Raw genomic sequence first — 15,102 nt, 5'->3', positions numbered from 1 at the left:
ACACAGTGTGGTGGGGATGATGATGGTGATTAGTAGTAGTTGTAGTAGTAGTAGTAGTAATAGTATTCACACACTTCTGACTGCTGAGGTTACTTTCTCTGGAGTGGGAGTGCACACTGATCTGTTCCTCCTTCACATAACTAACAGACAGTTCAACCTCATCAAGAACTGCTGTCTCTCAGTCCTTGAAATGCTGCATAATTTAAAGCTTAAAATATAATATCTCACCATGTCTGCAATTATGGCTGAGCTAAAATGCAAATTTGTGTCAATTTTTTGACAGTTCTGACATGCACCCTTTTTCAAGATGCTGTTCATTTAAATGGTGTTTATTACAGTCAAATTTACATCATGTTCTCATTCGTGAGAGAACGGTTGAACTAGATATCTGACTAATGAATCACTGAGATTTCAGTTTATGATCATTTTAGGTTAATTATACAATTAGTTATATTGCTATATGCACATTTCTGGGGGAAAGGGGACAGTAGGAAAAAGAGGGATGGTGATCTACACTCCATACCAGTTGGTGGTGGTAATGCACCTATTTGTTCTTTGCCAACCAGCAATAAACCTCAAAAAAGAAGAAAGAAAAGAGGGCCATTGGCCAGGATAAGGAGCATCATAAGTGGTGGGTGTGTGAAGAAGTGAAAAAAAAAAACCCCAAACTTCTTTGGCTCTCCTGTCCAAAGTGCTGTCCAATGGCTGCTCCCTGGACAATAAACTGGACTACATCTGACTCCAGCAGACTACTCAGAAGGAGTTTAGAGACTGTTGGAGCTTTGTTTTCACAGAGACGTGCTTCAACAACAGAGTTCTGTATGCTGCCATTCAGCTAGACATGCTCACCTTGTTTCGTGGCGAAAGAAATCCATCTCTGCCGTAAGGCTCGTGGTGGGTTGTTTTGTGTTTACTAGTGGTATTGTAGTACTCAAGACCGGTCTCAAGACTACATTTTGAAAGTCTCGGTCTTGTCTTGGAATCGACCGCATTTTTACTCGGTCTTGTCTCAGTCTCAGACATAGAGGACTTGGGATTTTATTTCAAGACCGACCAAGATGACAACTGCAGGGATTTCATTAAATTGCCTGTGCAATGTCTGATTTATTTGTTTACATCGTTACTCTGATTGGATGTAAAATTTCCAGCTTCAAATGCAACTAATAAAGTGACTCACTGCTAATTTGAAAATTTTCTTCCTGTTAATAGCTGTCACCCCTCCCCCACCCCTTCACACTCACTGGTATGGTCTTGGTCTTGACTTGACCTCAACCCCTCAAAGTCTTGGTCTTATCTTGGTCTTCATACTCTTTGGTCTTGGACATGACTTGGTCTTGGTTTAAGTGATCTTGGCTACAACACTAGTGTTTACATCAACATGGAATGGTGCAAGAACTTGATACTAGTTTCTAGTTACTGCTAATCGCTTTATTCACACTAGAACTCAGTCTTTTACTCTTCTTTTACTTTTACTATTGCTCTATTTCAGTAATTATTAGCTCATCCAGCCAACAGGCCGATGAGCTTATGCCATCGTGTGTTGTCCGTCGTCCATCCGTCGTCCATCTGGCGTTGTCCACAATTCACAAAAATCACTTTTTCTCTCTCAATTCTTCACCGATTTTTATTCTTTTTGGCAGGAAGGTAGGTCTGCCTGGGGTGCATACAGCTTCTACCCAAATTTGCATAATTGCAATTAATAATGAAGATATGGAGTAATTAATCAATCTCTAACGAGCAGTTTCCACACAAATCACTTCTTCTCCCTCAATTCTTCACTGATTTTGATTCTTTCTGGCATGAACATCGGGGTACCTAGGGTGCATATAACTTCTACCCAGATTTGCTTAATTACAATTATTAATGAAGTTATGGACTAATTAAGGCTTAATGAGCTGTTCCACAAAAACTGCTTCTTTTCGGTCAATTCCTCGCCATTTTGGATTCTTTTTGGCAAATTGATAGGTATTCCTAGGGTGTATATAGCTTCTATATATAGCTTGCATATAGTGTATATAGCTTGCAACATTTATTACGCAAGGTGGCCCACTTTAGATTGTTCCTTCTGGACTAGACGGGGCCAGAGTGAATTACGCCATCACTGACGGTCTCGTTGTAGTATCTTGTGTGTTTTAGTAATTATTTTAGTGTCTTGTAATGTTTGTACATGTGCAATTTATGTAGTTGCGAGTTGGTCTGTGTACTCTTATTACCTCTGACAACTTTGTTGAAGTGCAAAGCCCCTGAAATTACACTTTCAGAGTACAACCCCGATTCCAAAAAAGTTGGGACAAAGTACAAATTGTAAATAAAAACGGAATGCAATAATTTACAAATCTCAAAAACTGATATTGTATTCACAATAGAACATAGACAACTTATCAAATGTCAAAAGTGAGACATTTTGAAATTTCATGCCAAATATTGGCTCATTTGAAATTTCATGACAGCAACACATCTCAAAAAAGTTGGGACGGGGCAATAAGAGGCTGGAAAAGTTAAAGGTACAAAAAAGGAACAGCTGGAGGACCAAATTGCAACTCATTAGGTCAATTGGCAATAGGTCATTAACATGACTGGGTATAAAAAGAGCATCTTGGAGTGGCAGCGGCTCTCAGAAGTAAAGATGGGAAGAGGATCACCAATCCCCCTAATTCTGCGCCGACAAATAGTGGAGCAATATCAGAAAGGAGTTTGACAGTGTAAAATTGCAAAGAGTTTGAGCATATCATCATCTACACTGCATAATATCATCAACAGATTCAGAGAATCTGGAAGAATCTCTGTGCGTAAGGGTCAAGGCCGGAAAACCATACTGGGTGCCCGTGATCTTTGGGCCCTTAGACGGCACTGCAGCACATACAGGCATGCTTCTGTATTGGAAATCACAAAATCGGCTCAGGAATATTTCCAGAGAACATTATCTGTGAACACAATTCACCGTGCCATCCGCCGTTGCCAGCTAAAACTCTATAGTTCAAAGAAGAAGCCGTATCTAAACATGATCCAGAAGCGCAGACGTCTTCTCTGGGCCAAGGCTCATTTAAAATGTGGCAAAGTGGAAAACTGTTCTGTGGTCAGACGAATCAAAATTTGAAGTTCTTTATGGAAATCAGGGACGCCGTGTCATTCGGACTAAAGAAGAGAAGGACGACCCAAGTTGTTATCAGCGCTCAGTTCAGAAGCCTGCATCTCTGATGGTATGGGGTTGCATTAGTGCGTGTGGCATGGGCAGCTTACACATCTGGAAAGACACCAATGCTGAAAGGTATATCCAGGTTCTAGAGCAACATATGCTCCCATCCAGACGACGTCTCTTTCAGGGAAGACCTTGCATTTTCCAACATGACAATGCCAAACCACATACTGCATCAATTACAGCATCATGGCTGCATAGAAGAAGGGTCCGGGTACTGAACTGGCCAGCCTGCAGTCCAGATCTTTCACCCATAGAAAACATTTGGCACATCATAAAACGGAAGATACAACAAAAAAAGACCTAAGACAGTTGAGCAACTAGAATCCTACATTAGACAAGAATGGGTTAACATTCCTATCCCTAAACTTGAGCAACTTGTCTCCTCAGTCCCCAGACGTTTACAGACTGTTGTAAAGAGAAAAGGGGATGTCTCACAGTGGGAAACATGGCCTTGTCCCAACTTTTTTGAGATGTGTTGTTGTCATGAAATTTAAAATCACCTAATTTTTCTCTTTAAATGATACATTTTCTCAGTTTAAACATTTGATATGTCATCTATGTTCTATTCTGAATAAAATATGGAATTTTGAAACTTCCACATCATTGCATTCCGTTTTTATTTACAATTTGTACTTTGTCCCAACTTTTTTGGAATCGAGGTTGTACAATAACAATCTAGTGCTTTGCAAGCACTATAATTACTTAAGTGCTTCATACTTTGGTATTATAAAAGCAACCTGAAGACAGATGTGATATCTCAGAAACGTGTCTTGTGAAGCAGTTTATTGCAAGATCAATATCATTTTCAGCAATCCTTACCCGAATCTGTTAGTCACACAGGCTCGTAGTACTCGAGTCCAGGACTCAGACTCGAGTCCGACTCATGCCCTAATTTTAAGGACTCGTGACTCGACTTGGACTCGGACTCGTGCATCAACTGCATTCGGACTTGTAAATTGGAGACGAGGACTTGGATTTTTTCTTTATTTTTTTGTAACATGCCATATAATTTGGCATAAGATATTTATATCTACATTAATTTTGTCCTAATTTTGTGCAAGAGTGTCACACCTGCGCACCTTGGCGGACTCTCGCGCATGCGCTGTAAATGACTCACACCTGCATAGGATTAAGGCGCAATCAGTGCGCCTATATAAAAACTGTGAAAACACACTTACTGTGCGAAGTATTGAGTCACGTTGCTGACACATTACCGAGCCTTATTTACTTGTTTGGTCTCCTGATCACTGATTTCCTGTTTCTCGTCTTTGAGTCTGTCGAGTCTACGATAGCCTGTTTGTGCCTCGCTCGACCTATTGCTTGTTTCCCTATTTTACGATTTTGCCTGCCGTTCTGGATTGTTTATCTGTTTTCACTTGTATTAATAAACACATCTTCTGCACTTACATCCATCTCCCAACCATCTCTGACAGAATACTTCACACTCCCTGACAAAGAGAATGCACATTCACCTGTTCATAAGTCATGTTCAGGAACAAACTAATGTTAATGGCACTAAAAGAGCCACCGTCAAACAGTGCGGTTGGAGTCTTGTTCTCGGACTCGACTCGAATTTTTTTAAAGACTTGGACTTGACTCGGACTTGAACACTGGGGACTCAAGACTGGACTCAGACTACAACACTGTAGTCACAACACAACACACAGTGAGTATCCTTCAGCATCTGTCAGCTCCCGGCTGCCTGTCTTTCACAATGTAGAAAGCTCTCAGAGGAGATCAGCATGCACTTTTTCTCATGTGAGCTGCCACAAGTAGGACATTCAGGTCCACAGACGAGCAGCTATTAGCGACCAGCAGCTTCACTTTCGGATGATTTCTGAGAGGCTGTGGGGAGTGTACATCATTGATTAGGGCGTCTGAGAGCAGCTCCGCTGTCGGCTCAAATGGCTGTGGATGACACGAATGCTACCAGAGTGAAACAGACTGGGACATATCATTAGTTTCGTCTACTAGAGGAGCGAATGTGGTTGTGTGTGATGAGTATACATAGACCACCATGATGCAGCAATTTTCCTTCAGACTGATCAAGAGACAGCATGCCTTACTCCTAAGAAGCATAATTTCCAGATTGATCATGGTGGCAAAAATGTGGACATGTGAGTTAACCTGGACATTTGTGACGTAGTACAGGATTAGGATAGTTACGTGTGTAATTACAGACACGTCTTCCAGACGATGATGTCAGAACTTGCATAGCAGTGTTTTCTTCCTTCTGTTCCTTTATATGAAATTCTCATCTCATCTCATTATCTCTAGCCGTTTTATCCTTCTACAGGGTTGCAGGCAAGCTGGAGCCTATCCCAGCTGACTACGGGCGAAAGGTGGGGTACACCCTGGACAAGTCGCCAGGTCATCACAGGGCTGACACATAGACACAGACAACCATTCACACTCACATTCACACCTACGGTCAATTTAGAGTCACCAGTTAACCTAACCTGCATGTCTTTGGACTGTGGGGGAAACCGGAGCACCCGGAGGAAACCCACGCGGACACGGGGAGAACATGCAAACTCCGCACAGAAAGGCCCTCGCCGGCCACAGGGCTCGAACCCGGACCTTCTTGCTGTGAGGTGACAGTGCTAACCACTACACCACCGTGCCGCCCTATATGAAATTCCAAGCTTTTATTTATTAAAGAATGACATATCATACTTTTTACACATCCGTAGCTGCATTTAATGTTGTGGAATGTCCAAGAAACAGGTTAGTTCCTGATATCAATTACATTACAGCAGCTATAGATGTCCAAGGCTCAGGGGGTTTTTTTCTTTCTAAAAGTTAGCAAAGAAAAAAAAGGCAGTTTGTCATGTTTTCACTTCTGGTTGCTACCTACAAAGCCCTAACAGTGAATGTTAATGTAAATGTTAATGTCTCCTCATAATAATAATAATAATAATAACTTTATTCATTCATCTTGAAAAAAAATACAATGAATTTACAACAAATACCAACAGAATCGTAGAAATACGTATCCAAAAACAGATAACGGAGTTTGACTATATGTCCGGTTGTTTAGGAGGCGACATGCTCTTGAGATAAAAGACTTCTTATGTCTTTCAGTTCCTGATAATGGTTTTGCAAGACAACTTTTGTTCCTAGTTGCAGACTTGTGGGCCGCCATTCTTGGAAGGAACACGCGATTTGGATGGTTAGGGTCCTTTATAATTCTTTCAAGCTTACATATGGTCACCTCATCTCTTCATTCCTCCAGACTTGCAAGACTTGTCTTCGGGACGCCACTAATGACCATACAGCGATCCTGTGCTTGTTGATCCCCACATCCTTAGGTAGATTATCCTTCCTGCATTTGCACAGGTAGTGTAACCTTTTGTTAGCTTTTTTAATTATTTCATTAACATGGTGGTTCCAGTGCGGATCCTGTTGTTGCCAAACATCTAAGAGTTTAAACATTGAGACGCTCTCATGGAAAACTTCACCATGTCAACAAACAAAAAAAATCCATTCACTGGAGTGTCCACCATTGTGAACGATCTTTTATCCGAACAAATAACGTTAACGTAAGTGCTAACAGGAACTTGTTTTGCAGACATTCCATAATATTAAACCTAATTATCGACTGTCAACTAAGTTGACTGTTTACAAGGCGACAGTCCTACGATCTCTCCTCTATGGTTCCGAAACGTGGCCGACCTTAGTCCACTACATCCGCCGTCTGGAAGTTTTCCACCAGAGATCGCTCTGACAGATAATGAACATCAAGTGGTGGCAGTGTCAGACCAATGCTGAGGTCCTCCACCATGCTGATTCTACTACCATCGAGACCATGCTTCGAAACAACAGACTACGCTGGCTCGGCCATGTGGCATGAATGGATGACTCTAGAACACTAAAGCAACTGCTGTTCAGTGAACTTAAGCAGGGCAAGCACAATAAGGCTCATCCACGTAAGCGGAAAGACTGTGCCAAGGAGGACCTGCGACTCTTCAGCATAAATGCTGACTGGTACCAGATTACGCTGAACCGCAGCGCCTGGCGGGCCGCTCTCTCATTGGGAAAGGAGCTCTGCGAGGCCCTCCTCCAGACGAAGGCAGCCGAAAGACACGAGCGTCAATGACTGAGGGCGTCCAAGGGTCCCCCATCGTCATAATATGACAGGGATCATAAGTAAGTTAGTAATTATAGACTGATTTAAAAGAAAAGGATCACAGGCCATTCTTTAATAAATATCTTTGGAATTGTTGGCAGCCTTTTGTGGTATAAGAGGAAGGGAAAAAAACCACTTTGGGACACGCTGTTGTCAATTTCAGAGTGGTCACTGTGATTGATGATTTTTCTGTAACAGTTAGTCCCCAGGTGTTTTATTCTTTTTATTCCTGACGTTTATCGAGACCACAAGTGACAGTAATGACATGACTAAACCTTTCTCCGCTGTGTACATAATTTCCTGATATGACTTTGTTTTTTTAGTTTATTTATTTTGCCCTTCCCTAGAGGTGTCTGTTTATTCCGATCACTTGAACCTCAATTCGTATTCTGATCCTCTTTGGATTTGTCTGTCTTTTTGCATTTCTAATAAAAACTCTGCATCAAAACCCTGTTCGTCCTTGACACAGAGACTCCCACAGGTCCATCCATACCATCTTCAGCAATCACTCCATTAACGGCAGATGCAGAACTGAGTAGTGAAAAACTGAGGCGACAAAAAAATCTCTCTCTCTCACTATCTCTCGCTCACTCTCTCTTGCTCTCCTCCTCCTCCTCTGAAGGACTCTTTAATAATCATTAAGATCACCTTTGCCTAATCAAGGGCTGTTAATCGTGCTCTGAATAAAGCTGTTCGAAAACTAACAATGTTTTAGTGAATATTAACTGACAAGCACCAGCCAAGGGAGTGTTTTATTACCGAACCACACTTATACATGGCTAATACAACCAATAATGGATGGTACTATGTCAATGCTGGGTCACTAATAAAACCACACTCAGTTCAATCAAAGCTCATCCCACTGACAAAATCAAATTAGGTTTTGTTAACAGTTGATAAAATGACATTATTCCCAACCAACTGTCACAAAAGTATGATGTCACCAAAATCGCATTTGTAAGGATGTTTGATGGACTTAAACCTTCCGTGAACTTCCACTCCACTGAGTGACACCACAAGCCATTGAATATAGTTTAATTTCCCAAAAGATATTACGTTTAGGTTATGTTTTCAGTCCTATGTGCTTGTTTGTCTGGCTGTAAGCAGGATTGCACAAAAACTACCATCCTGATTTCCATTAAACTTGGTAGAAGGGTGTAACATGGGTCATCGAAGAACCCGTTAAATTCTGGAGTGGATCCACAAATTTAGCATCACTTTCGCTAATGTTGAGAGGTACGGCATTTGGCCTTGGCAGAAGCCTGCACTCATGAAATACATCTTAAAATCCAGTAGATGGCAGTAAATTCATCCATCCATCCATTATCTTTAACTGCTTATCCTGTGCAGGGTCGTGGGCAAGCTGGAGCCTATCCCAGCTGACTATGGGCAAGAGGCAGGGTACACCCTGGACAAGTCGCCAGATCATCGCAGGGCTGACACTAAGGCCCAATCCCAATTCTAATTTCTACCCCTCCCCCTCCCCCTTCCCCTCCCCCTTCCCCTTGGCCCTTCCCCTTGAAACTGAGCTACAAGGGATAGGGCTTGAAATTCAACCCTTACGTATTGGGATAGCCCTTCAACGATCGCATACGTCATCGCGTACCTCCGTCAGCGTTTACGTTAGCAAAACGCGACCAAATGCGTCATTGGCTGCGACCAGCCGCTACAGTCAGAGCCAAAGGCAGAACCAGAAATCTCTGCTGGCAGGGTGTGATTTGTTAACTAACACCACTGAATGGGATATCTTTGGCGCTTCGTGCACCACATCCGACAGAATGAGGTGTCAGAACACTCATGTAAACAATAAAAGCGAGAATAACAGAACAAAACGTACGCAGTCAAGCAACCGAAAACAATACTCACTCCCAAAGCTTTTTAGCAGCAGCTTGGATTTCAGAAATCGCTGCTCATTCTCAGCTCGAAAGCGAATCAAGCGGCGTGTTTCCTCTGGATAACAACTTAAAACACGTAAATAATGGAGAAAATACATTTATGACAATCTTTCGCCGCGGGAACCGCCATCTTTCTGAAATCTGCATGAAATCTCGCTGAAATCCGCATGGCATTGTGGGAAATCACTCAAACCCCTTCGTTCGGAGTCAGCTCCAGGAAAATCTCCATTTGGAGGGGTACAGAAGCCCTACCCCTTCCCCTACCCCTCCGCGTTAACTGGGATTGGGATACCCCTACCCCTTCACGTGAACGCGCAAAATGGAGGGGAAGGGCCAAGGGGTTGGTCCAAGGGGTGAAATGGGATTCGGCCATAGAGACAAACAACCATTCACACTCACATTCACATCTACGGTCAATTTAGAGTCACCAGTTAACCTAACCTGTATGTCTTTGGACTGTGGGGGAAACCGGAGCACCCGGAGGAAACCCATGCAGGCACGGGGAGAACATGCAAACTCCACACAGAAAGGCCCCCATCAGCCGCTGGGCTCAAACCCAGAACCTTCTTGTTGTGAGGCGACAGTGCTAACCACTACACCACCATGCCGCCCAGTAAAACTCACTAGTGACAAAACATAGCCAATGTAGGAATAAGATGACTCCATAACCCACATTTACAGCCCACCTTCACAGGTGATTCACTAGTAATCCTCTGTAATATGCATGTAGGCATGCCATTCTAATAGTTTTGGAAATATTTCCAGAAATGTAACAGTTGCGGTTGTGGATTTGAACATCATAGAATAATAATAATAATAATAATAATAATAATAATAGGTGGCACGGTGGTGTAGTGGTTAGCGCTGTTGCCTCACAGCAAGAAGGTCCGGGTTCGAGCCCCGTGGCCAGCGAGGGCCTTTCTGTGCAGAGTTTGCATGTTCTCCCCGTGTCCGTGTGGGTTTCCTCCGGGTGCTCCGGTTTCCCCCACAGTCCAAAGACATGCAGGTTAGGTTAACTGGTGACTCTAAATTGACCGTAGGTGTGAATGTGAGTGTGAATGGTTGTCTCTGTCTATGTGTCAGCCCTGTGATGACCTGGCGACTTGTCCAGGGTGTACCCCACCTTTCGCCCGTAGTCAGCTGGGATAGGCTCCAGCTTGCCTGCGACCCTGTAGAAGGATAAAGCGGCTAGAGATAATGAGATGAGATAATAATAATAATCAGTTCAATTTATATAGTGCCTTTCTCACACCCAAGGTCGCTTTACAATTAGGGGAAAAAAAATCCACCAAAAGAGGGTCAGGATGTAATTCCAATGGTGTAGCTACTACAGTCCTACCAAAAGGTGCACGAAGATAAATCCCACACCGCCTGCACAGCTGCTGTGCCGCCGCCGGGCGACATCGCTTGGAACACCGCGCCATGGATCCACAACCCGAGCACAGAAGCACCGCCACGCAGAGTGCTGGTATATCCCAAACCACCTGCACAGCCAGTGCGAGGCCACCAGGCAACATCACTCAGAACACCGTGCCAAGCACAAAAGCACCGACGCACAGAGCGCTGGACAACCCTGATGTTAAAAAGAGCAACAACCTCACTGCAGTCCATACCGAGGAGCACAGGCATCATCCATGGTGGACCAAGGCCTGGAGGGAACCGGCACCCAAAACTGGGTCCAGAGCTACACCACAACCGGTGGACAAAACACTCAAACAAAAAACATCAAAGAAAAATAAAAAGCTCTGGTGAGAAGCAGCAGCCAGAATGCACACGGCATACTCTCAATCAGAACAGAACAGAAGTTGACTACTGTCCTTGCCAGAGGTCTGCACTCTCTAATTTTTAATCAATAGTATTCGTTTATTAATAGACTAAAGCATTCATGATTATGCATGTTGGAAACAGCCCCATGTTATACAGCCATCACAATATGCCGAACATCACTATGATTCACTAATTTAGTCAGCCAGGTAGTTATCTGCTAGTAGCCTAGCTTACATTAATCAGAGCTGTATTTCAGAATCAGTGTGTTCATATGAATCACCATACCGGTATTCTCACTGATTTATTTAACAGTAGCCGAAGCGCAAAATATACCACAACAGCCACGTTTGTACATCACTAACATTAGCTAACATTGACATTAGCTAGCTGCACAGCTTAGCATAAAAGTTGGACAGTTAAAATATTCAGGGCTCCAGATATCCTTGAAGATCATAATTTCACACAGAAGTACTGTTAAAGTCTGCGTTAAAATGATGTTTGTACTGTGTTCAAACAATCTGGACCCGAAGATCAATCTATATAATCACAATTAGACACAAGGGGAGAGAATCTTCAAAATCATGGTTCTGAGTTCGGGCTGCCCCAGCTACAACAACAACAAAGCCCTGAAATAAAAACCTTATTTTGCAATGTAAAACAAATGGCAGCCATGACCTGAAGGTTAGAGAAGCAGCCTTGGGCCCAAAAGGTTTCCGGTTCAACTGCCGGGACTGACAGGAAAAATGTGAGGGGCGTTGAGTGAATGAACAGCGCTTCCCCCTCCATCTGTATCATGACTGAAGTGCCCTTGAGCAAGGCACCTAACCCCCAACTGCTCCCTGGGGGCTGTAGCATAGCTGCCCACTGCTCTGGGTATGTGTGTGCACTCCTCACTCACTAGTGTGTGTTTACTGCTTCAGATGGGTTCAGTGTAGAGGAGGAATTTCGCTGTTCTTGAGAGTACACAGTGGTGCTTGAAAGTTTGTGAACCCTTTAGAATTTTCTATATTTCTGCATAAATATGACCTAAAACATCATCAGATTTTCACACAAGTCCTAAAAGTAGATAAAGAGAACCCAGTTAAACAAATGAGACAAAAATATTATACTTGGTCATTTATTTATTGAGGAAAATGATCCAATATTACATATCTGTGAGTGGCAAAAGTATGTGAACCTTTGCTTTCAGTATCTGGTGTGACCCCCTTGTGCAGCAATAACTGCAACTAAACGTTTGCGGTAACTGTTGATCAGTCCTGCACACCGGCTTGGAGGAATTTTAGCCCATTCCTCCATACAGAACAGCTTCAACTCTGGGATGTTGGTGGGTTTCCTCACATGAACTGCTCACTTCAGGTCCTTCCACAACATTTCGATTGGATTAAGGTCTGGACTTTGACTTGGCCATTCCAAAACATTAACTTTATTCTTCTTTAACCATTCTTTGGTAGAACGACTTGTGTGCTTAGGGTTGTTGTCTTGCTGCATGATCCACCTTCTCTTGAGATTCAGTTCATGGACAGATGTCCTGACATTTTCATTTAGAATTTGCTGGTATAATTCAGAATTCATTGTTCCATCAATGATGGCAAGCCGTCCTGGCCCAGATGCAGCAAAACAGGCCCAAACCACGATACTACCACCACCATGTTTCACAGATGGGATAAGGTTCTTATGCTGGAATGCAGTGTTTTCCTTTCTCCAAACAGAATGCTGCATGAAAGATGCACCTCATTTGCCCATCATTTGCACCTCATTTAAACCAAAAAGTTCTATTTTGGTCTCATCCATCCACAAAACATTTTTCCAATAGCCTTCTGGCTTGTCCATGTGATCTTTAGCAAACTGCAGACAAGCAGCAATGTTCTTTTTAGAGAGCAGTGGCTTTCCCCTTGCAACCCTGCCATACACACCATTGTTGTTCAGTGTTCTCCTGATGGTGGACTCATGAACATTAACATTAGTCAATGTGAGAGAGGCCTTCAGTTGCTTAGAAGTTACCCTGAGGTCCTTTGTGACCTTGCCGACTATTACACGCCTTGCCCTTGGAGTGATTTTTGTTGGTCGACCACTGCAGGGGAGGGTAACAATGGTCTTGAAGTTCCTCCATTTGTATACAATCTGTCTGACTGTGGATTGGTGGAGTCTAAACTCTTTAGAGATGGTTTTGTAACCTTTTCCAGCCTGATGAGCTTCAACAACGCTTTTTCTGAGGTCCTCAGAAATTCCTTTTTTGTGCCATGATACACTTCCACAAACATGTGTTGTGAAGATCAGACTTTGATAGATCCCTGTTTTTTAAATAAAACAGGGTGCCCACTCACACCTGATTGTCATCCCATTGATTGAAAACACCTGACTCTAATTTCACCTTCAAATTAACTGCTAATCCTAGAGGTTCACATACTTTTGCCACTCACAGATATGTAATATTGGATCATTTTCCTCAATAAATAAATGACCAAGTGTAATATTTTTGTCTCATTTGTTTAACTGGGTTCTCTTTATCTACTTTTAGGACTTGTGTGAAAATCTGATGATGTTTTAGGTCATATTTATGCAGAAATATAGAAAATTCGAAAAGGTTCACAAACTTTCAAGCACCACTGTACATGTGACAAATAAAGGCTTCTTCTTCTTCTTTATGTAGCAGTAAAATTAATAAGTAATGTTAGTAAAGGTATAGTTTGACCAATCTTTACATTTTCGGTGACTAAAATGCATTTATTTGTCAAGTCAAGTCAAGTTTATTTGTATAGCGCTTTTAACAACAGACATTGTTGTAAAGCAAAGCAGCTTGACAGAAAATTAAACACTTTAAACATAAGCTAATTTTATCCCTAATTTATCCCTAATGAGCAAGCCTGTGGCGACGGTGGCAAGGAAAAACTCCCTCAGGCAACACAAGGAAGAAACCTTGAGAGGAATCAGGCTCAAAGGGGAACCCATCCTCATCTGGGTGATAACAGATAGCATGATTATAAATAATTATTTGACATTCTTTTTTGTACAAGTCAAAGGCATAATAATTAAAATGAATCACTATGACTCAAATAAAGGTCACTGTATCCGTTGCGGTTGCTATGGCAACCACAATGTGTACTGTTAATTGGGAGTGGTGGAGGTGGAGGTGTATACTGTGACAGTGACCTTTATTCGCACCATATTGATTCACTTTGACAGCAACAAGCTGTCATTTTGTTTTTGTTCTTTTGTTTTTATCTTGTCATCATGGTTGTCTTGTTTTCTTTTATTATGTTCACCTGTTCCTTGTTTCCCCTTCATCAATTCGTAGTATACAGTATATACCCTGCATTTTCCAAGTCCCTTGATTTATGCTTTCTACTTTTTTTTTTTTACCTAAGCCTTGGTTTACCTCATCAGCCTGTGTTTTTTGACCACTACTATCAAACTATGTTGTTGATGAATTTTAGACTCGCACATATAAAATTATACTGATTATATAGACTTTCAGTTCAGTGTTGCATTTAAAAAATATATCAATAGGCCTTAAAAACTGTATGAAAGTGAACACTGACCTGCACACTGGTAAGTGTGGTGTACTGGTAAGCTTTAATGACCAGGTAGTTGGCTTCGATATCGATCACTCCGAGGATCATGTACTTCCACCAGCGTCTCTTCAGGATCGCCAGTAAATTCTCTTCGCCTGAAACAGAAAAAGACAAATCATTCTTTTTTTCTCTGTTGTTTGAATTTTCCCCCCATTTTCTCCCAACTTGTTTTGGCCAATTCCCACCCACTGGCCATCTCTTCCTGTCATAAGACAGCTTCTAGCCAGTCACCCATATCTTTTCAAACTGCCACTCATGCTGCATCTCAAGGCAGAGTAACACGCTCAGAACAAAGCACTATCTACCCTCTTCTACATACATGAGCTCACAGAGCCGAGTGTCACTGTGATTGATGGGGAGACAGAGTATACCATCCCTCCCATTGAGAGACCACAGTAAAATTTTGCTCCCAGTTCTTCTTCCATGGCTTTTTTCTTTGAGGCACTTCTGTTATACTAACTTCTCTTCTTTTATAATCATTTAATAGTATATAGAGGATATTACACGGTTGCGTGAATATATGAAGTTTATCTTCCAGTG

The 15,102-nt window shown here is 42.3% G+C and overlaps 1 protein-coding gene across 1 annotated transcript in view; it reads right to left on the bottom strand.

Moving 5' to 3' along the window:
- slc35f1 (solute carrier family 35 member F1) overlaps window positions 1-15,102 on the bottom strand; it is a 368,949-nt gene that overhangs the window by 99,185 nt on the left and 254,662 nt on the right. The window contains exon 3 of the mRNA XM_060916415.1: window positions 14,530-14,657. Within this exon, the coding sequence (XP_060772398.1) occupies window positions 14,530-14,657 (128 nt within the window). The remainder of the gene's footprint in view (window positions 1-14,529; window positions 14,658-15,102) is intronic.

The sequence above is a fragment of the Neoarius graeffei genome, chromosome 3 (assembly GCF_027579695.1).
Source record: "Neoarius graeffei isolate fNeoGra1 chromosome 3, fNeoGra1.pri, whole genome shotgun sequence".
Lineage (NCBI taxonomy): Eukaryota > Metazoa > Chordata > Actinopteri > Siluriformes > Ariidae > Neoarius > Neoarius graeffei.
This window is presented reverse-complemented; position numbering and strand designations above follow the sequence as displayed.